Source organism: Leptonychotes weddellii, chromosome 8 (assembly GCF_054177405.1).
Source record: "Leptonychotes weddellii isolate Sample4059 chromosome 8, ASM5417740v2, whole genome shotgun sequence".
Taxonomy (NCBI): Eukaryota; Metazoa; Chordata; class Mammalia; order Carnivora; family Phocidae; genus Leptonychotes; species Leptonychotes weddellii.
In genome coordinates, this window is record NC_138376.1 from 89,223,531 (window position 1) to 89,249,245 (window position 25,715).

At 35.3% G+C, this 25,715-nt stretch overlaps 1 protein-coding gene and 1 pseudogene across 1 annotated transcript in view; both read left to right on the forward strand.

Moving 5' to 3' along the window:
• The window catches only part of RFX6 (regulatory factor X6), a 56,441-nt gene that overhangs the window by 13,036 nt on the left and 17,690 nt on the right, over positions 1-25,715 (forward strand). Inside the window, exons 5-9 of the mRNA XM_006734550.3 lie at positions 3,644-3,721; positions 4,959-4,986; positions 20,790-20,897; positions 25,257-25,334; positions 25,451-25,564. Coding sequence (XP_006734613.2) covers positions 3,644-3,721; positions 4,959-4,986; positions 20,790-20,897; positions 25,257-25,334; positions 25,451-25,564 — 406 coding nt within the window. The remainder of the gene's footprint in view (positions 1-3,643; positions 3,722-4,958; positions 4,987-20,789; positions 20,898-25,256; positions 25,335-25,450; positions 25,565-25,715) is intronic.
• LOC115941361 (U4 spliceosomal RNA) lies at positions 903-970 on the forward strand (annotated as a pseudogene).

Consider the following 25,715-nt stretch of genomic DNA (forward strand, 5'->3'; position numbering starts at 1 on the left):
AATTCAACCAAGTAAGGGTGCCGAGGTGAGAAAACACGTTATTTATGGAGTGCAAGTAATTGTGACAGTAATAGATAAGTTTATACAGTGCTCATGTAGGGTTAAAGGAGTTAGTGTATTTCCTTATATCATGTTAGACAAGGAATTCTTTAATCTTTACCAAATTTAAAATTATGCCAATATATTTAAGTATATGATACTAGATGTGTGGCCTTAATTGAAAAATTCCTGTTTATAAAGTTTTCTTTATGACACATTGTTATTTCTAACTTTTTTCATGTTATTTATTTATTCAACAAGTATTTATTGATTTTCTGTTATAGGGAGTTTACATTCTAGAAGGAGTCTTTGTTTATACATGGATCATCAAATATGAAAAATCCAGATCAGTGGTATAAATCTTAGAGGTTCCTGTTAGTTATCAATGCTTGCTTAATATGATTCATGCTGAGCTAGAAGAAGGAGTGTTTCTGCTGAACGCAAACGTATTCAAAACATTTTCACTTAAGAATTTCTAATTACAAACAAAATTAGGATACAAAATTATATAAAAGATATATATATCTTTTGTTTCTAGAGTATGGAGGCAACATGGCCGGTTGAAACAAAGAGGGCTCAGTTGTGTCTGGGTTAATAGTGTCATTTACGTTTGGCCTGTGAATAAAATACACTGTTTTAGGGCACCTGGGTAGCGCAGTCAGTTAAGCGTCTGCCCTCGGCTCAGGTCATGATCCCAGAGTCCTGGGATCAAGTCCCATGGTGAGCTCCCTGCTCAGTGGGGAGTCTGCTTCTCCCTCTGCTCCTCCCCCACTCTCATGCTCTCAGGCTCCCGTGTGCGTGCTCTCTCTCGCAAAAATAAATAAATAAAATCTTTAAAATACACTATTTTAAAAGGATTTTCTAGCTTTGCACAGTGGCAGTATCGTAGCCAATGAAGTTTTTCCAAGGCACGATTTTTGTTAATTAAAAGGATTTTCTTTTGTTGGGGTTGGGGTGGTGGGGGGCAGTAAAATGTAAAATCTTGAGTCTGAATGTAGTTGGAAGCATTACATACTTCCATTTTTAAAGATGTTTTTCCCTAATGATTGGAAAGGAGGGGGCAAAGTAATACAGTCATTTTAGAAAAATAAGGAACAAATGAATTGTGTCATGAGAATACCCTTTCCTTAAAGTCATAAGTATGAAAAAAATTTACAAATTCGTATTAGTCGGTATTACTGAGTCCTAAAGGATGTTGTAGTTTTTTTTAAAAAAGTGACCATAAGGTGATTTTAAAAAATGGAAGTAAAATGTGCCTTCATATTGGTCAGTGTGGTCAGTGTTCTGTGTCTGGCAAGTGGTCTGGCTCAGGATGTAATGAACAACAGTGTAATTCAGAGGCACATTCCTGACCTGATCTTCCATGTCTGTTTTGTCATTGTACTGACATCTAGCATAGTCGTCAGGATGCAGTATGTCTTCTAATGTTTGTTGAACTCCTGCTCATCCTTTTGACTGGTCCTGTGATTTTTGTCCACCACCAAACAATGTAATTTCTTCTCCAATCTGCATGACAAACCACCTTACCATCGTATAATATTATCTGCATGTTGAAAAAAGGATTATAGATGAGAAACAAGAGGATCAAAGTTCTAATAAAAGAAAATGATCAACTTTTAAAGCAATGTTTAACATATATTACTTCAGCAAGTGGCTAAAATATAATTAAACTCTAGCATCTGTAGAATAAATGGAAAACTTTGCCAGAGAACATGAAATTACAATATATTTCCATTGTAATCATTCCCCTTGTTCTCAAACATCCCTTGCTTTATTTCTTCTAATACAAAGACATTCCCTCTGATATCTTTGTTCCAAAATTTAATCAAGAAAATATTAATACTGGGACACCTGGGTGGCTCAGTCCATTAAGCGTCTGCCTTTGGCTTAGGTCACAATCCCAGGGTCCTGGGATCAAGTCCTGCGTCGGGCTCCCTGCTCAGTGAGAGCCTGCTTCTCCCTCTCCCTCTGCCTGCCACTCTGCCTACTTGTGCGCTCTGTCTCTCTGTCAAATAAATAAATAAAATGTTAAAAAAAAAAGAAAATATTAATACTTATTTCAGACTCTTAGACTCATTAACTAATTCTAATATACTTGGCCCAATAACATCTGAATCTGCTCATTTTTTTCATGGTTTTTAGGTGTTTCCGTTATCTATTTCTGTTAATATAGCTGCTTTTGTTAACTTCTTTGTGACTTAAATAAGCTTCCTTCTTTTAGTTTCTCATTGAAGACTTATGTCACTTCCATATTTTGGAGTTTCCATCACTTACATCTTTCCTTCATTTCCCCCTTTGTTCCAATATACCTTAGGGGTTTTTTATTCCACATCTACTATAGGAGCATTTTCTATACTATAAAACAGGAGCGGTTATAAACCTACTCTGTTCAGGTTAACAGACTACTCATTGTCCTTGTATTGAAAACTTGTCCCCAATCTGAAGCAATCATAAAATATCTGCATTTACCTTGATCATCCTTCCTTATTGTTTCTCAAATATAACAGCTCTTTCTGAAAACATTTATTATAATATATTTAATTTTTTGTTTTCATATTTAAACACTTTTTCTTCTCCATCTCAAAGAGGGTCATTAGAAGTGACTTCTTTGCCCTTAGAACTTAATGGGAAAGAACCTATCTCTGGGCCTCACACTTTAAAGTGGCCCTCCTCCTGCTATTCTCTTCCCCAGGAGACAAGTTCATAGCCTGAGTAAATGTGTCCAGTGGGGTGGGGAAGGAGAGGGGAGGCAGAAGTTAGCAGACGTTGGCCACTCTTCCTAAATCCCCACTATTTGATGAGCTTTTGTATCATAGTTATAGCATTTGTACTTGGGTGTGTCATAAATCAGAAGTCTGCATCTTAGGAGAATGAGCTACAGCCTGAGAATTGATGAAATGCTATGCCTGTCTGTGGCTCAAGATCCATAGACACATTTATAACAAATTATTTGTAACACTGTTACTTTCCATGTTTCATATTTCTATTGATTCATGACATAATTTTTCCCTCATTGTTGCACAAAAGTTTGAAGTGAAGATGACAGTAAATTGGGCTTCTCATTCTTCATAAGGAAAGTGATTTTTGAAAGATCACATGCTTCATACATATTCCTATGCATGATATTGATATCTTCCTTCATACAGTGTCATACTGTTTTCTCCATCCAATAAATATACCATAAAGGAAAACTATCATTTTCTTATTCAATTGCCTATATGCAAATTGAACCAGCAATTTGCAGATAGATGCTTGTATACTTGGAGCCGGTGCTGACATTTACAAATTTAAGTGGTTACATTTAAATGCCTACATTGACAAGTGTTTTGGTTTTTGAAACCTAATATCTTAGGGGGCAGTAGCAGATTGATGGTAGGCGGCTCTCCTTTTTTAATCTCAGAGCCAGAAATATGACCATAAGTAGGACTAATGACCATCAAAGGAATTTAGCACATTAAGGTGCTACTTGAAAAAAGAAATCAGGAAAAGAAGGTGATCAAGGGGTTGCAGTTCTTGCACTTTCCCCTCAACTATACTTTAGTTTCCTTTTCCCCTTCAAAAAACTCCTTCATTAACACAGAGCTGGTTCCTGTCCTTGCTCCAGGTATCATTATTATGGGATTGGCATCAAAGAGAGCAGTGCATATTACCACTCCGTTTATTCTGGAAAGGGCCTGACAAGGTAGAGTTCTATTTTCTTCAAGACAAGTTCTCTGTATTTCTTTAACTATGCATAATAGCAATTGAGTAAAAGACTTTCTCATTTTGCTTATTGAAATGTTTTCTTTAAGGCATCAGACCTTAGTTTCAACTTTGTATGGACATTTACAATGATGTGGTCTAGATTACTGGGCAATTTACATAATTTGCAATCATTAATGAAAAATTAATAGTGAACAAGGTATCCCAGAGAGATGAAAAGGAGAAATCAAGGAAGCAGAATTGCTTTTAAATTAGTATTTACTCATAAGACTGGAGTCTGTTTTCTGGCTGGATTCAATAAAATAAAGGCAGAAAATGTATTTTTTTCCAAGAGATAAGCTGTTTTAAAAATCTATGTGCTTGGGGTGCCTAGCTGGCTCAGTCAGTAGAGCATACGACTCTTGGTCTCAGGGTCCTGAGTTCAAGCCCCACATTGGGTGTGGAGCCTACTAAAAATAAAATAAAATAAAAATCTATCTGCTTGATCAGCACCTTACAGAGATGAAAAGTTTATTATAAATCATCTCTAATGATGCATACTTTGAATACCAGCTTTACCTTAAGTGAGTTAAAGCTACTGACCTGGTTGAGTCTTTATGAAAGGAAAAACACAAATGAATGTAAAGAACACACTTCTCTAATCTACCCTTAGCTATCAAGGGGAGGTCATGAATAAGTGGGGTGACATCCAACAAAACCATTGATACTATACAATTATTATTTTTTAAATACTGCAGCTCTGAATAATTAAATCTGCATCTGAGGTTGCCTTATGGTAATCCGCTCTGAGCTCGCAAAGGAATAAATTAATTTGAAAAGTAAAGTAACTTGTATAAAAAAATCATTTTAGTCACCTGAGTCATACGAAGATGAACTCAGAAATGGTAAAGAACATACTGGTAGCTTACTGGCTACACTCACTGTAAAGTGAACGTACAGGCTGGAACAAAAACGAATATTTCTTGTCAAGTGTGCTTTGCTTGCCTCAGATCCTATCTGACTTCCTTAAATAGTCTTCATTTTACTTGCCCTTAATAGCTTGTTTTTTAAGTAAGTTGAGAAGGATGTGTGGGTCTCTGAAAATCAAATCGATTTCTCCAGGTTTATTTCATTAATCATGATATGAAGTCACCACCTTTGTGGGTCCTCTGCATTTCCTTGATTGCTGTAACTATGTATTTATATTTTAACTAATGGAAAATGTACTGATTTTTAAGGTTTTCTGGAAGCAAGCTGAAGAATGAGGTAAGAATTGTTTTCATTTCTATTTTGTGTCTGCCATAATATGTACTACAAACTGGACAATAAGTGCTAACCATCCTCGTTGGCAAATATACAAATCCATGTAAATTTATGAGGAGCCTGGTGAATGACTGAGAACTTCAGACAGAGCTAAGTTAGATTTGGGGCAACTGATGTTTCTTTACATGGACCTACTGAACAATTTCCGATTAGCCTAGGAAGGGTAATTTTTCGATTATTCTTACCTAATATCAGATACTTAAGAGGTGGCAAAAAAAGACCATTACTGATCTAAGAAATTTCCATTAAATATAAACAGAAAGCCTAAAGCTGAGGATATGGAAGGAATTGGTATTTGGAATATACCCATTTAGACAAAACCTTTAATAGTAATCAGCAAGCCCAAATGTTATGCTGTGGTTTGTTTCTGTTTTAACCACTGTGTGTGTGTGTGTGTGTGTGTGTGTGTGTGTGTAGTCAGTTTGCTGATCTCTTCTGCAATGTGTAGTTGGGGTGGATGGCGGAGGTGGGAGCTAGGGAGAAAGGGTACGTGTCTCTAGCACACACACACTCACACACTTTCTCCCTAGACTCCCCTCTCCATCCCCAACCAAGGAACAGATCAGCAAACTGCCTTTATCTAAATGAGTTAGACTACCATTAGGGACTGCATGGCTAATTAGGCACACGATAAGGCCTTCATTATCCTCAAGTTATCTAATCATTAAAAAGAGGTGCCACAGAACTAAGGGCACAGGACAATGTGTTGTGTGGTAAATCTGGACCTAGGGTAAATTGTAACCCCATTAGTTTGGTGAAATGATGCAAGCATATTATCTTAAGAAATAATATAAAGCCCCCAACCCTTTGAAATGACCCATTTCTTCCCACCAGTGCTTTTAATACAGTTAATGGCTAATTACATAATAAAATCCTCTAGATTGCTCTTTTTATCAATGAAATAATAGCTCTTTATTAGATAAACAATTGCGAAAGTGCAAAAATATTGACTTAGAAATACACTTCAGTTGACTGAAGTTTATGTCAATAGGGAATTTCAGTAATTTCTCTCAGGTGTTCTTTCCACCACTTTGATGAGGCTGGTGTTACTGGTGACCCATCAGCTGTTACAACACGTGTACGGCAAGGCTCACTTTACCGAATAAAAGAAAAAACGTTTCTCAAGTGTACTGTTTCCTCCTTAGAAGGGTCCACTACAAATTCAGGTATAGATTTTGTTAATAAATTTAAAATAAAGTATTTTTGTTAGGCTACACAGCCTATATTTCCGAAGACACCAGAAACAATTTTAGAGTATCGTTATTGTGATGATTACAGAAATGAACACGAGGGCTTTCTAAAGGCTCAGAACTACTCTAAATACTTTTTAAAACAATAATAGAATTTTGTTTAACAAAGTTGAAATTTTAAAAAATTATTTTGTACCTGAGGTGATCAACCATCAGTTTGCTCAGGACGCGAGACTTTCAGTATAAACCTACATATACTTCAGTTCATTTGAACATTAATAACTGTGAGGTGGGGAAAATAGGTGTTAACATTGCTAATTTACAAGAGTTGTGTTTGCTTTTTAAAAAATTCTGAATAAAGTTCTATTGTTTAAAACTCATGGGCAAGATATTAATCAATAGGTATATGGAGTAACAGGTACTAGGGGACAAATAGTGAATCTTTGATGGATTTGCTCTTTTACAGTGTAGCAGGAAAATATGTCTTTAAAAGTAATCATATGTAATTATGAAGCGTGTCATGGGTGTTAACCTAGTGGAAGTGGTTAAGGACATTTCTCATAGGAAGTGACATTTAAGGAAAGAACTGAGCATAAGTGGGAGTTTGGAGGAGTGGAGATGGGGAAGAGAGGAACAGTGGATGAAATAGATGTAGCCGTGTATAGGTTAAGGTTTCTCAGACTTGGTATTACTGACATTTTGGGCGATATAATTCTGTGTTGTGGGGGATGTCCTGTGGATGTTTAGCCACATCACAGGGTCTCTGGTTTCTATTCACCAGATTCCACACCCTCCCCCTTGTGACAACCAAAAATGTCTCTGAGGTTCCCAAGTGTCAACCACTGGCATGGGGAAGGCAAGCAAGAGGAGCGTCATGTTATAGGTATATGGATAAGTTTGGATGAGAGAATTTCTGGACTAGGATAATAGCTCTAGGGATGGAGAGAATTTTAGCTAGGAAACATTGGAAAAGAAGCAGGTAGAAAGAATCGAAAGATAATGGGGTCAATTTGGGACTCATCATATTTGATGTGCTTGCAAAATATCCTGTATAGACTTGAAGTGAGCAGCTGGATATATGTTGACTGGAACAGAGGACTTAGCTAGACATTTACTTTGATGGGCATCGAAGCCATGGTAATGGATAAAATTGTCTAGGGAAAAAAACTAAATGATAACAGAAGCTATGAGAAAAGAGTTGTGAAAAGTGGGGAAGAAAGATAAGGATCAGTGAGATAATTGAGGAGAACCCAAAGAGGTAAGAAGAGAGGGAAGGGAATTTGGTGGCACAGAAGCAAGAAAAAAGAATGCTTTCAAAAAAAGGGAATGGTTACTGCTATAAAATGGCACTAAAAGGTCATCAAGATAAAGGCTGAAAAAGGTCTATGGAATTAGTTAAGTGGAGAGAATTAATGACTTTAGGAAGAAACTTTTCAGTGGAGAGCTGGGGTTTGATTGGTTTGTGAAATGAGTGGGAAGTGTCAGTGAATGTAGAAAATTTAGTCAAGTTGAGGGTGATAGTTGGGGGAGGACTTGAAATTTAGTTTTGAAGGATGATTAGACTATCATTCCAATGTTGGTAAAACAGATCCAGTAAAGAGTAGAGACTGAAGATATGAAAGAGAGGGGAAAGCTGAGAGCACAGAGTCACCAAAGGGGTACACAGGGAAGAGCTTCAGAGTGGAGGAAGTGGCTCTAGAGAGAAGGAACACTTCTCTCCTTAAAACAGGAAAGAGGAGAGGGTTAAGTTCAGTTGCAAGTAGATTTGTAGATTTTGTGGCAGGAAATTAAGGTAGTTCAGTGATTTTATATTTCTCTCTGTGGTATTATTAGTCAGTTAAGTCATCTGCAGTGAGTAAAAATCATAGGGGAAGAAAAGAGTTTGAAGAGTTTAAATAAAGTACCAGTTCTTCTCAATCAGGATGCCCACAGAGATGTAGCCCAAGGGACTCATTGTATGTAAGGATTGTAGGTTTGTAAGGAACAAGCTCTTTTAGGCATATAGAATGGTACTGGCTAAGTGCTATCCTTTGGAAAATTCTGAAAGTGGTCATTCAGATCTTTTTCTGTAGGACTTAATTTTCTCACGGATTCCCAACTAGAGAGGTGAGAACAGTCTCCGAAAAACCAGAAACGTAGGGCATTATAATACTAAATTTCAGGAACCAGCAGAAATGCAAAATATTTAGGAGCAACCATAATAAGAGAAGCATATTACCTATTTCAAAAAAAATGCAGGCATAGAAGAAAATTTTATTTATTTTTTAAAACTATTTTTTTTTTATCATGGTAAGTGTACTCTTTAATCCCCATCCCCTAGTTCCCCCATCCTCCCATCTACCTCCCGGCTGGTAACCATCAGTTTGCTCTCTATAGTTAAGAGTCTGTTTCTTGGTTTGTCTCTCTCTCCTTTTTGTTCCTTTGCTCATTTGTTTTGTTAAATTCCACAGAAGAGTGAGATCCCATGGTATTTGTCTTTCTCTGACTGACTTATTTCACTCAGCATTATGCTCTCTGGCTCTATCCATGCTGTTGTAAATGGCAAGACTTCATTCTTTTTTAATGGCTGAATAATATTCTTATATATATACATATATATATATATAAAAGAATATATATATCACATCTTCTTTATCCATTCATCTATTGATGGACACTGGTTGTTTTCATAGCTTGGCTATTGTAAATAAAGGTGCATGTATCCCTTTGAATTACTGTTTTTGTATTTTTGGGTAAATACTCAGTACTGCAATTCCTGGATAGTAAGGTAGCTCTATTTGTAATTTTTTGAGGAACCTCCATACAGTTTTCCAGGGGCGGCACCAGTTTGCTTTGCTACCAACAATGCAAAGGGTTTTTTTCCCTCCAGATCCTCGCCAATACTTGTTGTTTCTTGGGTTGTTGATTTTTAGCCATTCCGATAGGTCTGAGGTGATATCTCGTTGTAGTTTTGATTTGCATTTCCCTGAGGATGAGAGATGTTGAGCATCTTTTCATGTGTCTGTTGGCAATCTGTATGTCTTCTTTGGAGAAATGACTGTTCATGTCTTCTCCCATTTTTAAATTGGATTATTTGTTTTTTGGATATTGAATTGTATCAGTTCTTTATATATTTTGGATACTAACCCTTTATCGGATATGTTATTTGCAAATATCTTCTCCCATTCAGTAGGTTAATGTTTAGTTTTGTTGATTGTTTCCTTCACTGTGCAGAAACTTTTTTTTTTTTAAGATTTTATTTATTTGACAGAGAGAAACACAGCGAGAGAAGGAACACAAAGAGGGGGAATGGGAGAGGGAGAAGCAGGCTTCCCACTGAGCAGGGAGCCCGATGCGGGGCTTGATCCCAGGACCCCGGGATCATGACCTGAGCCGAAGGCAGACGCTTAACAACTGAGCCACCCAGGTGCCCCTGTGCAGAAACTTTCTATTTTAAATGGAAATTTTAAGTGAAAAGACATACCACATACCTGGATAGTTATGCTAGCTATTATAAATGTACCGATTCTTCCTGTATTAATTTTGACATAAAATACCCCAGTAAAATTTTGCGTGGGTAATTAATTTTTGGAAATGATTAAAATGGCTGTAGACTCGATCTAGAACAATATACAGAAAGTAATAGTTAAGAGAAATGTAAACAAGAGTAGCCAAAAGGGACCCGTCTGGCAGATATCAAAATATTATGACACTATGATACAGACTCAACTGTAGGTGGAACAAATCTACAACAGAGATTAGATACCCGAAAAAAGACCCTAGTATACAAAAGAATTTAATGTATGACCAAAGAGACATTACAACCAATGAAGGAAAAAAAATTTTTTTTTCAGTCAATTGTCTTAAGTCCTTTTTGGAGGAAGATATAGTACCAAATAAATAAATAAAATTCTTCATTGCATAATGTTAGAAAAATGGACTCTTTTGGAAAAAAGTTTATAACTCATGCCTTGTATGAATTTCATATAAATTATTGAATATAAAAACAATACTTAGAAGGGAACATTTGTATCTACTTCATTTCTGGATAAGGAATGATTTTCTAAGATGAAAACAAGAAATTTCAAAGGAAAAATATAGAAGAAGGGAGAAATTGAAAACTACTTTGTATCAGAAGCATCATATATAAAATTTGAAGTCAAAAGAAAAACTGGAGAAAATATTGTCAGCAAATATGACAATGGGATAATATTTCTACTAATAAGGAAATCTTATCAATTTATAGAAAAATATGAAGACAACAAGAAAGAATAAAAGACATGAATAGAAAATACACATAAGGAAGAAAAGGCCAATAAATGCATGAAAAGATGGATTGCCAAATAAGCAAAAAATAAATAACATTTAAAATTATATAATTATCAAATATTAAGAAATTATTATGATGGTGGTGAAGGTCTGGTGAGATAAGCTCTTTCGTATCCTTCTGGTGACCACTGAACAAACTCCCTGGAAAATAGTTGGAAGGTCTGTATCAAGTCTTTAAAGTGATCATACTCTTTCTCCCACAGGTTCACTTTTGTATGAATCTCACATAAAGAAGTAACAGAAAATGCTTACAAAATATTATGCAAAAATTGTAATTGGCTATTGTGAAAAATTGTGCAACCTAAATTACTACTAATAAAGGAATGGTTACATCATTTATAGGACTTTTATGGGACTGAATATGATTTCATTTATTAAGAGTCTCTTTTAATGACATGGAAAAATATTAATTAGGAAGAAAAGAGGACACAAAGCAAATATATGTATATATGGCTTCAAATATGTAAAGAAAATTGGATATTTATATGTCATAGATGGGTGACAGGATTAATATGTGTAACTATGCTGTGCAATATAGTAGCCACTAGCCCCATGTAGCTATTAATTACATAAAATATTCAGTTTCTCTGTCACATTAGCCACATTTCAAGTCCATAATAACCACATATGGTGGGGCGCCTGGGTGGCTCAGTCCATTAAGCAGCTGCCTTCGGCTCAGGTCACGATCCTGGGGTCTTGGGATCGAGCCCCACATCCGGCTCCCTGCCCAGGGGAGAGCCTGCTTCTCCCTCTCCATCTGCCTGCCACTCTGCCTACTTGTGCTCTCTCTCTATCTTTAAAAAAAAATAATAAAATAACCACATATGGTATTGGATGGTGCAGACATAGAACATTTTCATCATCACAGAAAGTCCTGTCAGACAGCACTGTTTTAGAACATGTAAAATATTCAACTCCATGATAAAAAGACAACCCAATAGAAATATAACATGCTATATGAACATGCAATTCACACAAGATGAGAAAGAATAACCAGAAATAGTATTGGTGTTCATGGCGCCCCTCCTGATTGACCAGGTTTCCTAACATATGGTCAACAAATATTTTGAATACCATTCTTGCCCATAAACGTATGAAGAGGGCTCAACTTAATCAGGGAAATTTTAATCAGGGAAATGAAAATTAAAACCATAATGAATAATCATTTCACTATTATTGGAATAACAGCAGTTAAAAAGTCTGAAAATAAGGGTTGCTACAAGTGTGGAGCAAAGGAAGTCTCAGGAACAGCAGGAGGGAGTGTCACCAGTAAAGGTGAAGATGCACGCACCTTATGACTGCATTCCTACAGAAACCTTCACACTGCACAGGCAGGCAAACCAGAGTGGTGTTTGCGATCTCAGAAGGCTCGTAAAAAAATGTCCATTATGATGTAGTGAGAGAATAAATTTTAGTATATTTATACTACAGGGCTTTGGAAATGAATGTACTATAGGTATAAGAATCAAATTAGACTCATCTCAAAAACCTCTACAGTTGGGTGGAAAAAAAAAACCTCATTGAATGTAGGATACATACTGTATGGTACCGATTTTAAAGCAATAGTCTATATTGCTTAAGAGTATTTACAGATGAGGTAAAGTTTTAGAGGTTTAAATAGGAATGATATAAACTAAACGAAGAACATTATTTCTTGTGGGGAATGAAGGGAATAAGATTAGGGAAGGCTACAGAGGCTGATTTCATATTTCAAATGTGTAATGTCTCCATCAGGTTGGTTAGTACATGGCTATTTATTACTTTTTATCTACAGCTTTTTAAAGTTTTAGATCGTTCATAATATAAAAGCAAACAATGAAAACATGAGAAAAGCAGAACAGAAAGACAGGAAGAGGATTGTAAGAGTAATTATCAGTTAGTGGTATGAATTTTGATTATTTTAAATTATTTTTAGTTTTTATTCACAAATGCAGTGGTTCAAATTTCAGAAATGTCTTAGAGAATGTTTCTTTTAATCCTCAGGAATAAAACTAACAAAGCCTAGTCTCAAAACTTTGCCCTGATCAAAGAAAGCCTTTTTTTTCCCCTGTGAATCTCTTAGTGTGAGCCAAATTTTGTTTTAACTAAGCTCCAGTAGTGAAGTTGCTATTATTTCTTAGGGAGTCAGCCCCTTGACTTCGTACATTTCAACCAGGAAGTTTCCCTGATAGCCTGAATTTCCTTCTCCTTAACATCGACCATTCATGGCCAGTTTAACAACTTCGCACCAAGATAAATAACAAATCCTCCCTCCTTGGTATATGCTTTGCAAATATTTGCAGAGTGTTATCATGCTCTCTTTTAGTCATCACTTAGTCAAACTGTGCTGCTTAAAGCCTTTAATCTTTCCTCATAAATCAGACCCTCTTGCCTTCTAATCATATTGTTTCTTTTCTGTAGGTTTCTTCTTGTTTTCTTTTGGACATAAGATTTTTAATAGTTTACCCAAGAGTACTGAAGTCATCAGATGAGGGGAACCCTCCCCCACTCAACACACACCCCAGACCTCTGTAGCTGGCCTATGACCTGGCACTAATTTTAGTGCAATTAAAATAGCAAACGTATTGTGTAATTAAAATGATCATGTTTTACTTTTTTTCCCAGCTTATCAATCGCTCCTTTCTTTTTGTGCTACATGTTCTAGACAGCATATTATTATTTGATTTATACCAACTTTGCACACCATTGTTAACATATCCAACATATTTAATTTTTAAAATTCTTCCTTGGGCACTTTTGCCTCATGTTGATGTTCCACATGTTGCTAGCTGCTAGGACACAAAACTACTCTTTATCAAGATGAGAGTTTTAAATAGATATTTAAATAAAAGACATATAATATACTTTGTTCTTTAATATGTATTTCCTTAGCACTCTAATATTTTTTATTGAGAAGTGTATTGTTTATCACACACACACACACACACACACACACACTTTTAAAATAGCCATAAGATAAAAACTCAAGACCTACCCCATAGTTTAACAGAGAGAAGTCCTCTCTGTGCTCCCACCCCAATCCCTTCTCCCTCCCTACCTACAAAAAGTTACTGTTTCCACAATTTGGTGTTAATCACTCCTTTGTATTTCCTTAAAGTTGATCACTTATGAATATATACCTAAACAGTGTGGTCCATGGCTACACAACAATATTAATGTACTTAATACCACTGAACTGTATACTTAAAAGTGGTGGATAGTTCTATGTATTGTTTATTATTGCCATTTATTATTGTTTATTATTGTATTTATTTGCCCTACATAGAATGGATTCATTTTTTTGTGACTTTCTGGTTTCATTCAGCATTAGATTTTGTGATTCATCAATGTTGATGTACATGTAGTTTTAATACCTTTATTGGTACTGCTGTATAATATTCCACTGTATGAAAATATCACAGTGAATTTATTTATTCCATTGTTGGTGAATCTTTTTTTTTTTTTTTGGCTGAAAAACAATATTGCTATGAACATTCTATGAACAGGTACAGAAATGGAATTCTAGGTTCTAGGATATCCTTAATGTGTAACTTTACTGGTTAAGATTAAGTTGTTTTCCAAAATTATTGTATTAATTTATGTCTGTCCAACTGTGTGTAAGCGTTCCTTTTGTTCCACATTCTCACTGATACTTGGCCTTGAATGATATTTTAGTTCTTGCCAATCCAATGGGTGTAAAATGGTACCTGTGATTTTCATTTGAAAATTGTTTTAATAACTACATTAAAAAATAAGCTTGCATTTTTTTTATTTTTAATGGTCAATTCTCTTCTATGAAATAATTTGCTCAGATCACATAATTTTTCTATTTTAAAAATTCGATTCTTAGGAGTTCTTTAATATTCTAGTTACTAATACTCTGTAGGTTATGTGTTGTAAATAACTTCACCCTGTTGTGGCATGGCTCAACATTCTATAGTGTCTTTCAATGAAGATAATTTTTAATTTTATGATTAGTGTTTTTTTGTATCTTGTTTTAAAAAATCTGTGTATATTCCAGATCCTAAAATATTTTCTATATATTCTTCTAAAAGTAGAAAGTTACTCTTAACACTTAAGTCCTTATTTCATCTGCAGTGTTTTCAATTTTTTTTTGTTGTGGTAAAATATACATAACAAAATTGACTATCTTAATCATTTTTAAGTACACAGTTCAGTGGTATTAAATACATTTATATTGTTTTGTAATCATCACCACCATCCATCTCCAGAACTTTTAATCTTGCAAAACTGAAACACTATGCTCATTAAACAATAACTCCTCCCTCCCCCTTCCCCCTAGCCCCTGAAAACTACCATTCTACTTTCTGTCTCTATGATTGTGACTACTCTAGGTACCTCATATATGTGTAATCACATAGTGTTTGTCTTTTTGGGACTGGCATCATGTCCTCAAGGTTCATTCATGTTGTAGCATAAGTCAGAATCTCCCTCTTTTTGAAGGCTGAGTAATATTCCATTGCTTGTATATACAACATTTTGCTTATTTATTCATCTGTCAACAGACACTTGGATTGAATAATGCTGCTATGAACATAGCTTACTAATAATATCTCTTTTGAGACCCTACTTTCAATTATTTTGGATGTATACCCAAAAGAAGAATGGCTGCATCATATACTAATTTCTTATTTAATTTCCTGAGGAACCACCATATTGCTTTACACAACAACTATACCATTTTACATTCCTACCAACAGTATATAATCATACATGTCCTCATCAACATTTTTTATTTTCTGTTTTTTTTTTTTTTTTTTAATACTGGTAGTCCTAATGAGGGTGAAGAGGTATCTCCTTGTGGCTTTGATTTACATTTCCCTAATGATTAGTAATGTTGAATACCATTTCATGCACTTGTTGATTAATATATATCTTCTTTAAAGAAATGTCAATTTAAGTCCTTTGTCCATTTTTGAAGCAGGTTGCTTGTTTTGTTGTTAAGTTTTACAAGTTCTTTATGTGTCCTGCATATTAATCCCATATCAGATATATGATTTGAGAATACCTTCTCCTATTGCATTGATTGCCTTTTTTACTCTGTTGAATGTTCTCTGATGCACAAAAGTTTTTAATTTTATGAAGTTTTTAATTTTATGAAGTTCAGTTTGTCTATTTTTGTTTTTCTTGTCATATCTAAGAAATCATTGCCAAATCTAGTGTTACGAAGATTTTGCCCTGTCTTTTCTTCTAAGAGTTGTATAGTTTAGGTCTGATACTTCAGGTATTTGATTCACTTTGAGTTAATTTTTTACATGGTATTAAGTAAGGGCCTATCTCCATTCTTTTACATGTAAATATCCAGTTTTTCTAGCACCGTTTGTTGACCATACTGTCCTTTCCTTATTGAATGTTATTGGCACCCTTGTCAAAAATCATTTGGCAGTTTTTGTGAGGGTTTATTTCTGGGTGTTCTATTTTGTTCTACTGACCTATATGTCTGTCTTTGTGTCAGCTCTAGTTTCTTTTGATTATTGTAGCTTTGTAGTAAGTTTTGAAATCAGGAAGTGTTAATTCTCCAACTTAGTTCTTTTATTTATTTATTTATTTATTTATTTATTTATTTATTTATTTATTTGACAGAGAGAGACAGCGAGAGCAGGAACACAAGCAGGGGGCGTGGGAGAGGGAGAAGCAGGCTTCCTGCTGAGCAGTGAGCCCGATGTGGGACTCGATCCCAGGACCCTGAGATCATGACCTGAGCCGAAGGCAAATGCTTAATGACTGAGCCACCCAGGCACCCATCCAACTTAGCTCTTTCTTTCAGGATTATTTTTACTATTTGGGGCCTCTTGGATTCCATGTGAATTTTAGGATATATTTTTCTATTTCTGCAAAAACCATCATTGGGATTTTGCATTGAATCAATGGGTTGCTTTGGGTACTATTGACATCTTAACAATAAATTTTCCAATTCATGAACATAAGATGTCTTTCCACTTATGTTTTAATTTCTTTGAACATTGTTTTGTAATTTCCATTATATAAGTCTTTCACCTTCTTGGTTAAGTGAATTCCCATGTATTTTATTCTTTTTTATGCTATTATAAATAAAATTGTTTTCTTCATTCTTTTCAGATTTTTTCATTTTAACTGTATCCTGTTACTTTGCCAAATTCATTTATTATTTCTAATAGGGTAATAGGGTTGGTTTTTTTTTTTTGGAATCCCTATGATTTCCTACATATAAGATCATATCATCTGAAAACAGAGATAATTTTACTTCTTTCTTTCCAGTTTGGATGCATTTTATTTCTTTTTCTTGCCTAACTGCTCTGGCTAGGACTTGAAGCACTATGTTGAATAGAAGTGCTGAAAATGGGCATTGCTTTGTTTCTGATCTTAAAGGAAATACTTTCAGTCTTTCACCATTGAATATGATGTTTGCTATGGGCTTTTCATATGCCTTTTATTACATTGAGTACTTTACTTGTATTCCTAGTTTGTTTATTATTACTATAAAAGTGTGTCAAACTTTGTCAAATTCATCAATTGAAATAATCATGTGTTTTTTCCCCTTTAATCTGTTAAGGTGGTATATGACACTGATTTTTGTGTGTCAAACCATCTTTGCATTCAAGGAGTAAATCTCACTTGGTCATAGGGTATAGTCTTTTTAATATGTTGCTGAGTTCACTTAGTATTTTGCTGAGGATTTATGCATGAATGTTCATGAGATTTATTTATTTTTTTTCCTTGTGGTGTCTTTGTCTGACTTTGGTATCAAGATAATGTTGGCCTCATAGAATGAGTTAGAAAGTGTTCCCTCTTCCTCAATTTTTGGGAAAACTTCAAGAAAGACTGATGTTATTTCTTCTTTATATGTTTGGTATAATTCACTAGTGAGGTCATGAGGATCAGAGCCTTTCTTTGTCAGATTTTTGATTACTGATTCAACTTCCTTACTGGTTATAGACCGATTCAGTTATTCTCTTTCTTTATGATTCCACCTTAGTTGAATTTGTGTTTCTAGGAATTTATCCATTTCATCTAGGTTATCCAACTTTTTTAAGTCAGTCTACTTATGGGTTTGTCAATTTTGACCTTAAAGAACTAACCTTTGGTTTCATTGATTTTCTTTATTGTTTGTGTATTCTCTATTTCATTTATCTCTGCTCTGATCTTTATTATTTCCTTTCTTCTGCCCACTTTGGGTTTAATTTGTTCTTTTCATAGTTCCTTAAGTTGTTCCTTTAGATTATTGACTTGAGATCTTTCTTGTGTTTTAATGTAAGCATTTATAGCTATAAATTTCCCCTGTAGCACCACTTTTACTGCATCCTGTAATTTTGATGTGTCATATTTCTACTTCCATTCATCTCTAAGCATTATCTCTTTTCTCTTGTGATTTCTCCTTTGATCTATTGGTTGTTTAAGAGTATATTTAAATTCCACAAATATATGAGTTTTTCCTGTTTTCTTTTTGCTGGTTCATCTTTATCACGAGTGTTGTGTGTTCTTGGTCTTTTGCATTTCTACACACATTTTAGAATCAGCTTATTAATTTTCACAGAAAACCCTGATGGGATTTGACTGGAACTGCACTGAAGAAATAGATCAATCTGTGACATTTCTACAACATTGAATCTTATTATTCATAATTTAATATCTTTTGATAAAGTTTAATCATTTTCTTTTCTTTTTTTAGAAAAGGGGAGAGAGGGTGAGCAGGGGGGAGGGACAGAGGAAGAGGGAGAGAGAGAATCTCAAGTAGACTCCATGCCCAGCGTGGAGCCCAATATGGGGCTTGATCTCACAACCCTGAGATCATGACCCAAGTTGAAATCAAGAGTCAGACACTAAACTGACTGAGCCACCCAGGTGCCCCAGTTTAATCATTTTCTTATAAATATTTTGCTCTTCTTTTGTTAGACTTATTCCTAGGCATCTTCTAATATTTGTTGTTACTTTATACAGTATCTCTTTTATTGCATGTTTTCAATGTTTGTTCTTTGGTTTTAGAAATTCAACTGATTTTTTCATTGATCTTGTATCCAGCATTGTTGCTAAAAAAAACCCCCTGTTGTTAATTGTAAAAATTTCTGTGCAGTTTGTTTTAGTTTTTAATGTAATCAACTGCATCAGTTGCAAATAATGATAGTTTTTTTTCTTCCCTTTTAATAAACTTACTCTTTCATTACTTTTTCTGGCCTTACTGCTCTGGCTATTAACTGTTGAACAAAAGAGGCTAGAGTAGGCAACTTTATCTCATTTGTGATTTTTAAGAGAACATTTATAGTATTTTACTATTGAGTATGGTATTTGCTATGGATTTTTGATAGATTATTTTGATTTTTTAATATTTTGATTATTAAATGATTAAGGAAATTTTCTTCTTTTCTAGCATTGATAGGCAGAGAGAGAGAGAGAGAGAAGTGAATGGTAGTTGGATTTTTAACAAATGCTTTTTCTGTTATCAATTGAGATGATTATATATGGTATTCTCCACTCCCCTTTTTTTCTTCTGTCAATGTGGTGAGTTAAAGCCTAACTTGGTTATGATCATTCTTATAGACTGCTAGGTTTGGTTTGCTAATGTTTCGTTTGGTACTGTTTCAAGTATGATAGTAACCAAGATTGGCCTATGATTTTTCTTTCTTTTTCTGTCCTTGTCCACCTTTGTCATAAAAGTTTTCAAATGAACTGGGACAAGGTTCTTCTTTTCCACTATCTGAAAAAAATCTTTTAAGTTTGAAAATATCTGTCTCCTGAATGCTTGATAAAACTCACCTATTAAAAATCTTCTGAACCTGTTTTTCCCCCTTTGCAGTAAGATTTTGATTATTAATTATATTTGCTAATGGAAATGAGAATATTCTCTTATTCCTAACTTAGATTTAACACAACACTATGTATTGACATTTTTTTGTTTCTGTTTCTCTCTCTCTTCCAATTTCACTAAATTACTTTCTTGGGACAAATAAACGTGATTTTCCACCCATGAGAAAAGGTATAAGAAAAAAGTGTAAACTTTCCTGAAATTAGAATTTGAGTGCATATCTTGAATAATTAACACTGATTAAATAGAATGGATTGGGATAAACTGTGCTAATATATCAGTTCATGATAGTTAATCATGTATATAGTAGTTCTTTATTAATTTCTTAAAAATTATTTAATCAGGATAAGCCTTCTCTATCTATGCTTGAAAACAGAGAGTAGCAAGGATGAAAACTAAAACCTAACCTGAAAGAAATATATTTCTACTGCACTTTTAATATAAAATCTTTGGAAAGTTTATATCAAATCAGTCAATAAGAAATCAAAATATCTAAAATATCTGCTTTAAGGACTGAGAAGTCCTCCCAACTTCTTCCTGATTTAGCATGTAAGTCTGCAAGTCTACAAAGGTTGGGAATGATAAGGCAGGGTAGGAACCCAACTTATATAAGTATTAAATGTTCAGTATGACAGAGACAAAGAAATACAAAAACTCTAGAAGAAAATATAGGAAAACTATGAGAAAGAATGAAATTTTGTCCTTGCCAGGAATACCTTACTTCCTTTATCATAGTAACAATTTCATTCTTTGCCCAAACATTTGATTAGAGATCAGTTTGTTAAAACTTTATTTGAGGGGCAGGAACGAGTAGTTATGACCTGGGGAGACTGATTTGCTGAGGCTCTGGTTCTGTCATAAATATGCATTCTCCCTTTCTGTGTGGATTTTTTGTAGGTATGTCAATCCTGCAACATTATATATTTTTGTCATTTGTCATTTTTTCTAATTTTCTGAAGACTACCAGAGGTGTACTTTCCCCCAAAATAGAATGAGTTAGAGTAAAAAGAACACATGTGTAAAAAGAACACATAACTAAATTTAGGGTGGGGGAAGGTTGAGGTGAGAAAGTCCATGGTACTAATTTGGGAATCAGAAGACTTAGACTCCATTCACAATTCTACCACTAATTATTTCTGAGACTACATAAATTAGTTAACTTCTTAGCATGTTGTTTACTTAATCCATAAAGGATTTAGTAATCCATAAATGGATTTGGCAATCCTTGATCCTCTTATAGTTAAAATAATTTCAACAGTTTTAAAAGTGGATCTTTCAAAATTTATGCCATTAACGAATGTGAACTAAAATTAGATTTCTAAAAGTTGTGCAAACTGACAAATATTCAAAACTAAAATCCAAAGTAATAGGCAAAATTGTTTAAATTGTGGGTTTCTATTTTATTAGAATTGTATTTTGGAGCCAAATAGTTGATCATGACTTCTTTCTTTTCATTTTTCCAATTATAGGGTGGCTTCACTCGTAAATATTCACTAAGTTCAAAAACTGGAACGCTTCTTCCAGAATTCCCCAGTGCTCAACACCTTGTGTACCAAGGATGCATTTCTAAAGACAAGGTATCAATTAAAGATACTTCTCTATTGATTTTCTGATATGTTGTTTCCATATCTCAATTTGCTGGGAATCTCATGGCACTTGCAGGAAGCAGTCAGAAATCTGCATAATCACACATAATTGACTGATTTATAGGAGGGACAAATGTTTACTAACATTGATTAAACACTTTCCAATTAATTATTTACCATCTCCATGATAGTATGTAATCATAAGTTTGTAAAATAAACCTCAAAAGAGTAAAGATTATTTTTTATTTAAAACTCAATATCAAGGAAGAAAATACTAGAATGTGTCTATCACATGCAATTTCTTTAATTGTAAGCTTTATGTTTTTGATTAGCTTCGTATAATTTCAGTAAATAGTCATCAGACACTTCTCTGGGACAGAATTTTTTCCAAGCATTGAGGGGGAGATACCTAGATGAATGCAAGGACAGTATAGAGGTTGACAAAGTTTCCTTTCCATTCAAAAATTCTGTGTTCCCTTATATATTTGCAATTTTTTTGAAAGTTAAGGAAGAAACACTTTCATAGGATTCAGTTTATAAATAATCCTCAATGTGACTTTTCAATGCTTATATAATAAAATCTAAGAGCAAATCCTCCTCTATTTCTGAACTTCTAAAGTCATTTGCTAAGTATCTACTGAATGATTGATAGCTCCTGCTAGTAGTATTAAATCAGGGTATAATGATTTCTACATTCTTCTTAAACCAAAGTTAATTTTTCATTAGTACTTAAGGAAAATATCTTTTTTATTTTTTTTAAAGATTTTTTTTTTTTATTTATTTATTTGAGAGAGAGAGCACATGAGAGGGGGGAGGGTCAGAGGGAGAAGCAGACTCCCTGCCGAGCAGGGAGCCCGATGTGGGACTCGATCCAGGGACTCCAGGATCATGACCTGAGCCGAAGGCAGTCGCTTAACCAACTGAGCCACCCAGGCGCCCAAGAAAATATCTTTTTTAAAAAGATTTATTTACTTATTTTAGAGAGAGAGAAGGCACATGAGCAGGGGGAAGGGACAAAAGGAGAGGGAGAGAAAATCTCAAGCAGACTATGCACTGAGTGGGGAGCCGGGGGTGGGGCCTGCCCCAGGGCTGATCTCACAACCCTGAGATCATGACCTGAGAGGAATCCAAGAGTTGGACATTTAACCAACTGTGCCACCCAGGTGCCCCTTAAGGAAAACATCTTTTTTTTTTTTTAAAGATTTTATTTATTTATTTGACAGAGAGAGACACAGGGAGAGAGGGAACACAAACAGGGGGAATGGGAGAGGGAGAAGCAGGCTTCCTGTGGAGCAGTGAGCCCAATGTGGGGCTTGATCCCAGGACCCTGGGATCATGACCTGAGCCGAAGGCAGACGCTTAACGACTGAGCCACGCAGGTGCCCCAGGAAAATATCTTTAATATATTTTTAAGTCAGTTCATATTCTTGAGGTGCAAAGACAGCACCTCAAGAGGAATATGAGTAACTAACGTCCAACTGATTACTTTAGTAGTGGGCTTTCTGTGGAAACTGGCAATAAAATAACACATTGATAAAAAGATCTATTGACAGATAACAGTAACTTCCAGGGTCCATTCTGATGACTTACTCTTCCTGTTAAGAATAGGTAAAATAGGGGCGCCTGGGTGGCTCAGATGGTTAAGCGTCTGCCTTTGGCTCAGGTCATGATCTCCTGGTCCTGGGATGGAGCCCCATGACGAGCCCCACATTGAGCCCCACATTGAGCCCCACATGGAGCCCCACATCAGGCTCCCAGCTCAGCGGGGAGTCTGCTTCTTCCTCTCCCTCTGTTTCTCCCTCTGCTTATGCTCTCTCTGTCTCTCTCTCTAAAAATGAATAAAATCTTAAAAAAAATAGGCAAAATATTGAAGATAATTCTCAGATGTTGATTCCAAGCAAGTCTCCTTTTTTTTTTTAAACCTTATAGATATTATGTGATATTATGACTTCAGATTTGAGACATCTCCAGTACATGTTAACATGTGGCAGTCTGTGGGGGAACCTGTGGAAATCAGTGACAGTCCAGGGAACATGGTTCTTTGGGGAGGGTATTGTTGGGTCCCCTTTGTGAAGAGAATGGCTTACATGCAAACGTATCATGAAGATGTTTGCTGTGTAAATATTCCTGGTGAGAGAGGGGGATGGGGAGAGCAACAAAGAAAAAAAGAGAAGTGAGGACATGTTCCAGTAGTTTATTTCAGTTTCTCTGCTAGTCTCCAAGGAATTCCTTACTTGTCAACTTGAAAAACTGGTCTGTAGATCATTTCTCACCCAGGTATCAGGATGCTTAAAAAAACCCTGGTTTCTAAGTTCATTCCCAGTGGTCCTCATCATGAGCACCAGGGACTAACACTCCTCCCTGTCCCTTGAAGACAGCTGGACGTTGCTGTTCACCCTCTTAGCCAGTAGCCAAGTTCCCCAGGTAACTTGTCAGTTTCTAGCAAGAGGGGTGGGGCTGGAGCTAAGCACTTTATTCACCTCCTTTCTTGAAGCAGAAAGGATGGGACTTTCCAGGGAGAAGTTGATCCCAGTGAGGTGGGGATTGGTTGGGCCACTTTCTGCCTCATCATGGTGTCACTCAAGACAGTTGCCACCCCCCACCCCCCTTAACTTTTCTCAAGATAAACCTTGCCTCTGCTCTTGCCCGCTCTATAAATGTGGTGTCTATTCTCAGAAAATTGAGCAAAATTAAGTTTAGAAATAAGAGTATGCCACAATAAAAATTTATTGTCCTGAAACTATGTAAATATTAAATAAGCAAATGTAGTACCAATAGTAAGATTAAAAACTCTTGCTGATTTGTGTATAAAGGAATTTTGACACACATAAATGGAAATACTTGTGAGGATAAAAGCTTACTTGTACTTCAGTAGGTTTTAGGGATCAAAGGGTTAATTTTTGACAGCAGTTATGAATTCCTTTCTATCTTTCATATGGTCCTTATCCTTAGTTTTAAAAATATGTCTTGGCAACCTATCTAAAAATATGATATCATTGCCTAAAGTATGGAGCATGTCTCAATTGCATCAGTGGTGACATATTCCACTAGACGTATCCTATAATCAGCATACCTCCTTGCAGGGAGATTAGTAATTTGCACGTCACTGTGATATAGCCTTGAGCTAAACTACAAGATGTGCGCTGTCACTAGTCTGTTGGGATAAAGGCTGGAGAGGAGAGGGTTAGAGTAGGACACTCCCGTCACCATCATCACCCTAGGTACTGTTGGGATAAAATTAGCTCCAGCGGTCAATCTCTTAACATGTATTATGGATTATTCCAACCACTTTGCTTGTGTTAATTTGTTTAGTCCTCATAACAGCCCTATTAGAAATTTACTGTTATTATCACTTCCGTTTTCCAGATGAGGAATTTAAAACACGCAAATGTTACATGGCTTACTTGACATCATATAGCTAGTAAGTGGCAGATCAGAGCTGGTTTTCAAATCCAGGTAGTCCATGGGCAAAGCACACACCTGTAACCTCTAAGCCCAACTTCTCGTTCACTTAGACTACACAACCAGCAACAAGTAGCCATATTTCTAGCTGATAAAATAAAGAGATTTGAATTTGAATATTATTAGTTTGTTAAAATACTATTTAGTTCTAGTCCATTTTAGAATATGTTTACAACTTTTTATCTATGCTATCCAAATGTCTGTGGTAACATGGAAACAGAGACTCTTCATAACAGACACTCACCGTTCAAATCTTCTTTGGGTAAATTTTCGAGTCATTTGATATTACTAATTTCAGGTAATATTTAGTAAGATCTTACTGTGTACAGGCACTGCTCTATGTGCATCATATCTTATTTAATCTGGGTAATATATTATTCATACCCTACTTAAAGAGAAAAAGCTTAGGGTTCAGAGACCAAGCATCCTGTGCACTGTAGTGCAGGGGAACTGGGCGCTGGATTTTAGCTGACCTCACACTGCTATGCCACACTGCCCAAGCACTCACTTATTTCTACTGTATGAAGAGCTGATATATTTTACCATTTTACGTTTATTTCCGCAATTGAAGGTAATCTGCTTATTAGGTAGAAAAATTCAACGTTGCTTTGGCCCACATCTCCCTGCACAGTCACCTTTTTCATTGTTCATATGACACTATATTGTAATCATCTATTTGCTTGCCTTTCTCCCTTCACAAGGCAGTAAGCTCCTGGAAATAAGAACTGTGCCTTTGGTTTTGATTCCTCGACATTGAGCACCATGCCTGGTACCTAACAGGAGCTTAAAAAATGCATGCTGAATAAATGAATGAACAAATGAATGCATAAACAAATGAAGGCAGGGTTGAAAGGACTCTTTGGTTAAGCGTTTTCTTCCTTGAAATAGGTTGATACCCTCATAATGATGTATAAAACTCACTGCCAGTGCATCCTGGACAATGCAATTAATGGAAACTTTGAAGAGGTAAGGGTGACAAAGAATGCTTTGCTGATCATATTATGTGTAATTTCTCATCCTGTTCTTTATGAGTTCGTGTTAAGGAAGAATCTTAATGTACATACTTTTTGCTTTATAACTAGATCCAGCATTTCTTATTACACTTTTGGCAAGGAATGCCTGATCATCTTCTTCCCCTGCTTGAAAACCCTGTTATCATTGACATTTTCTGTGTTTGTGACTCAATTCTTTATAAGGTAAGCTCTTTGGGGTATCTTAAACACGAACCATGTATTGTTTTAATGAGCATTCTGTCTACATTTTTCCATTATATTTTCAATAAATTTGTTATTTCTGGCTGGAGATATAATGTTATTTTTTTCTGATGAGAAAGCAATATTTAGTAGG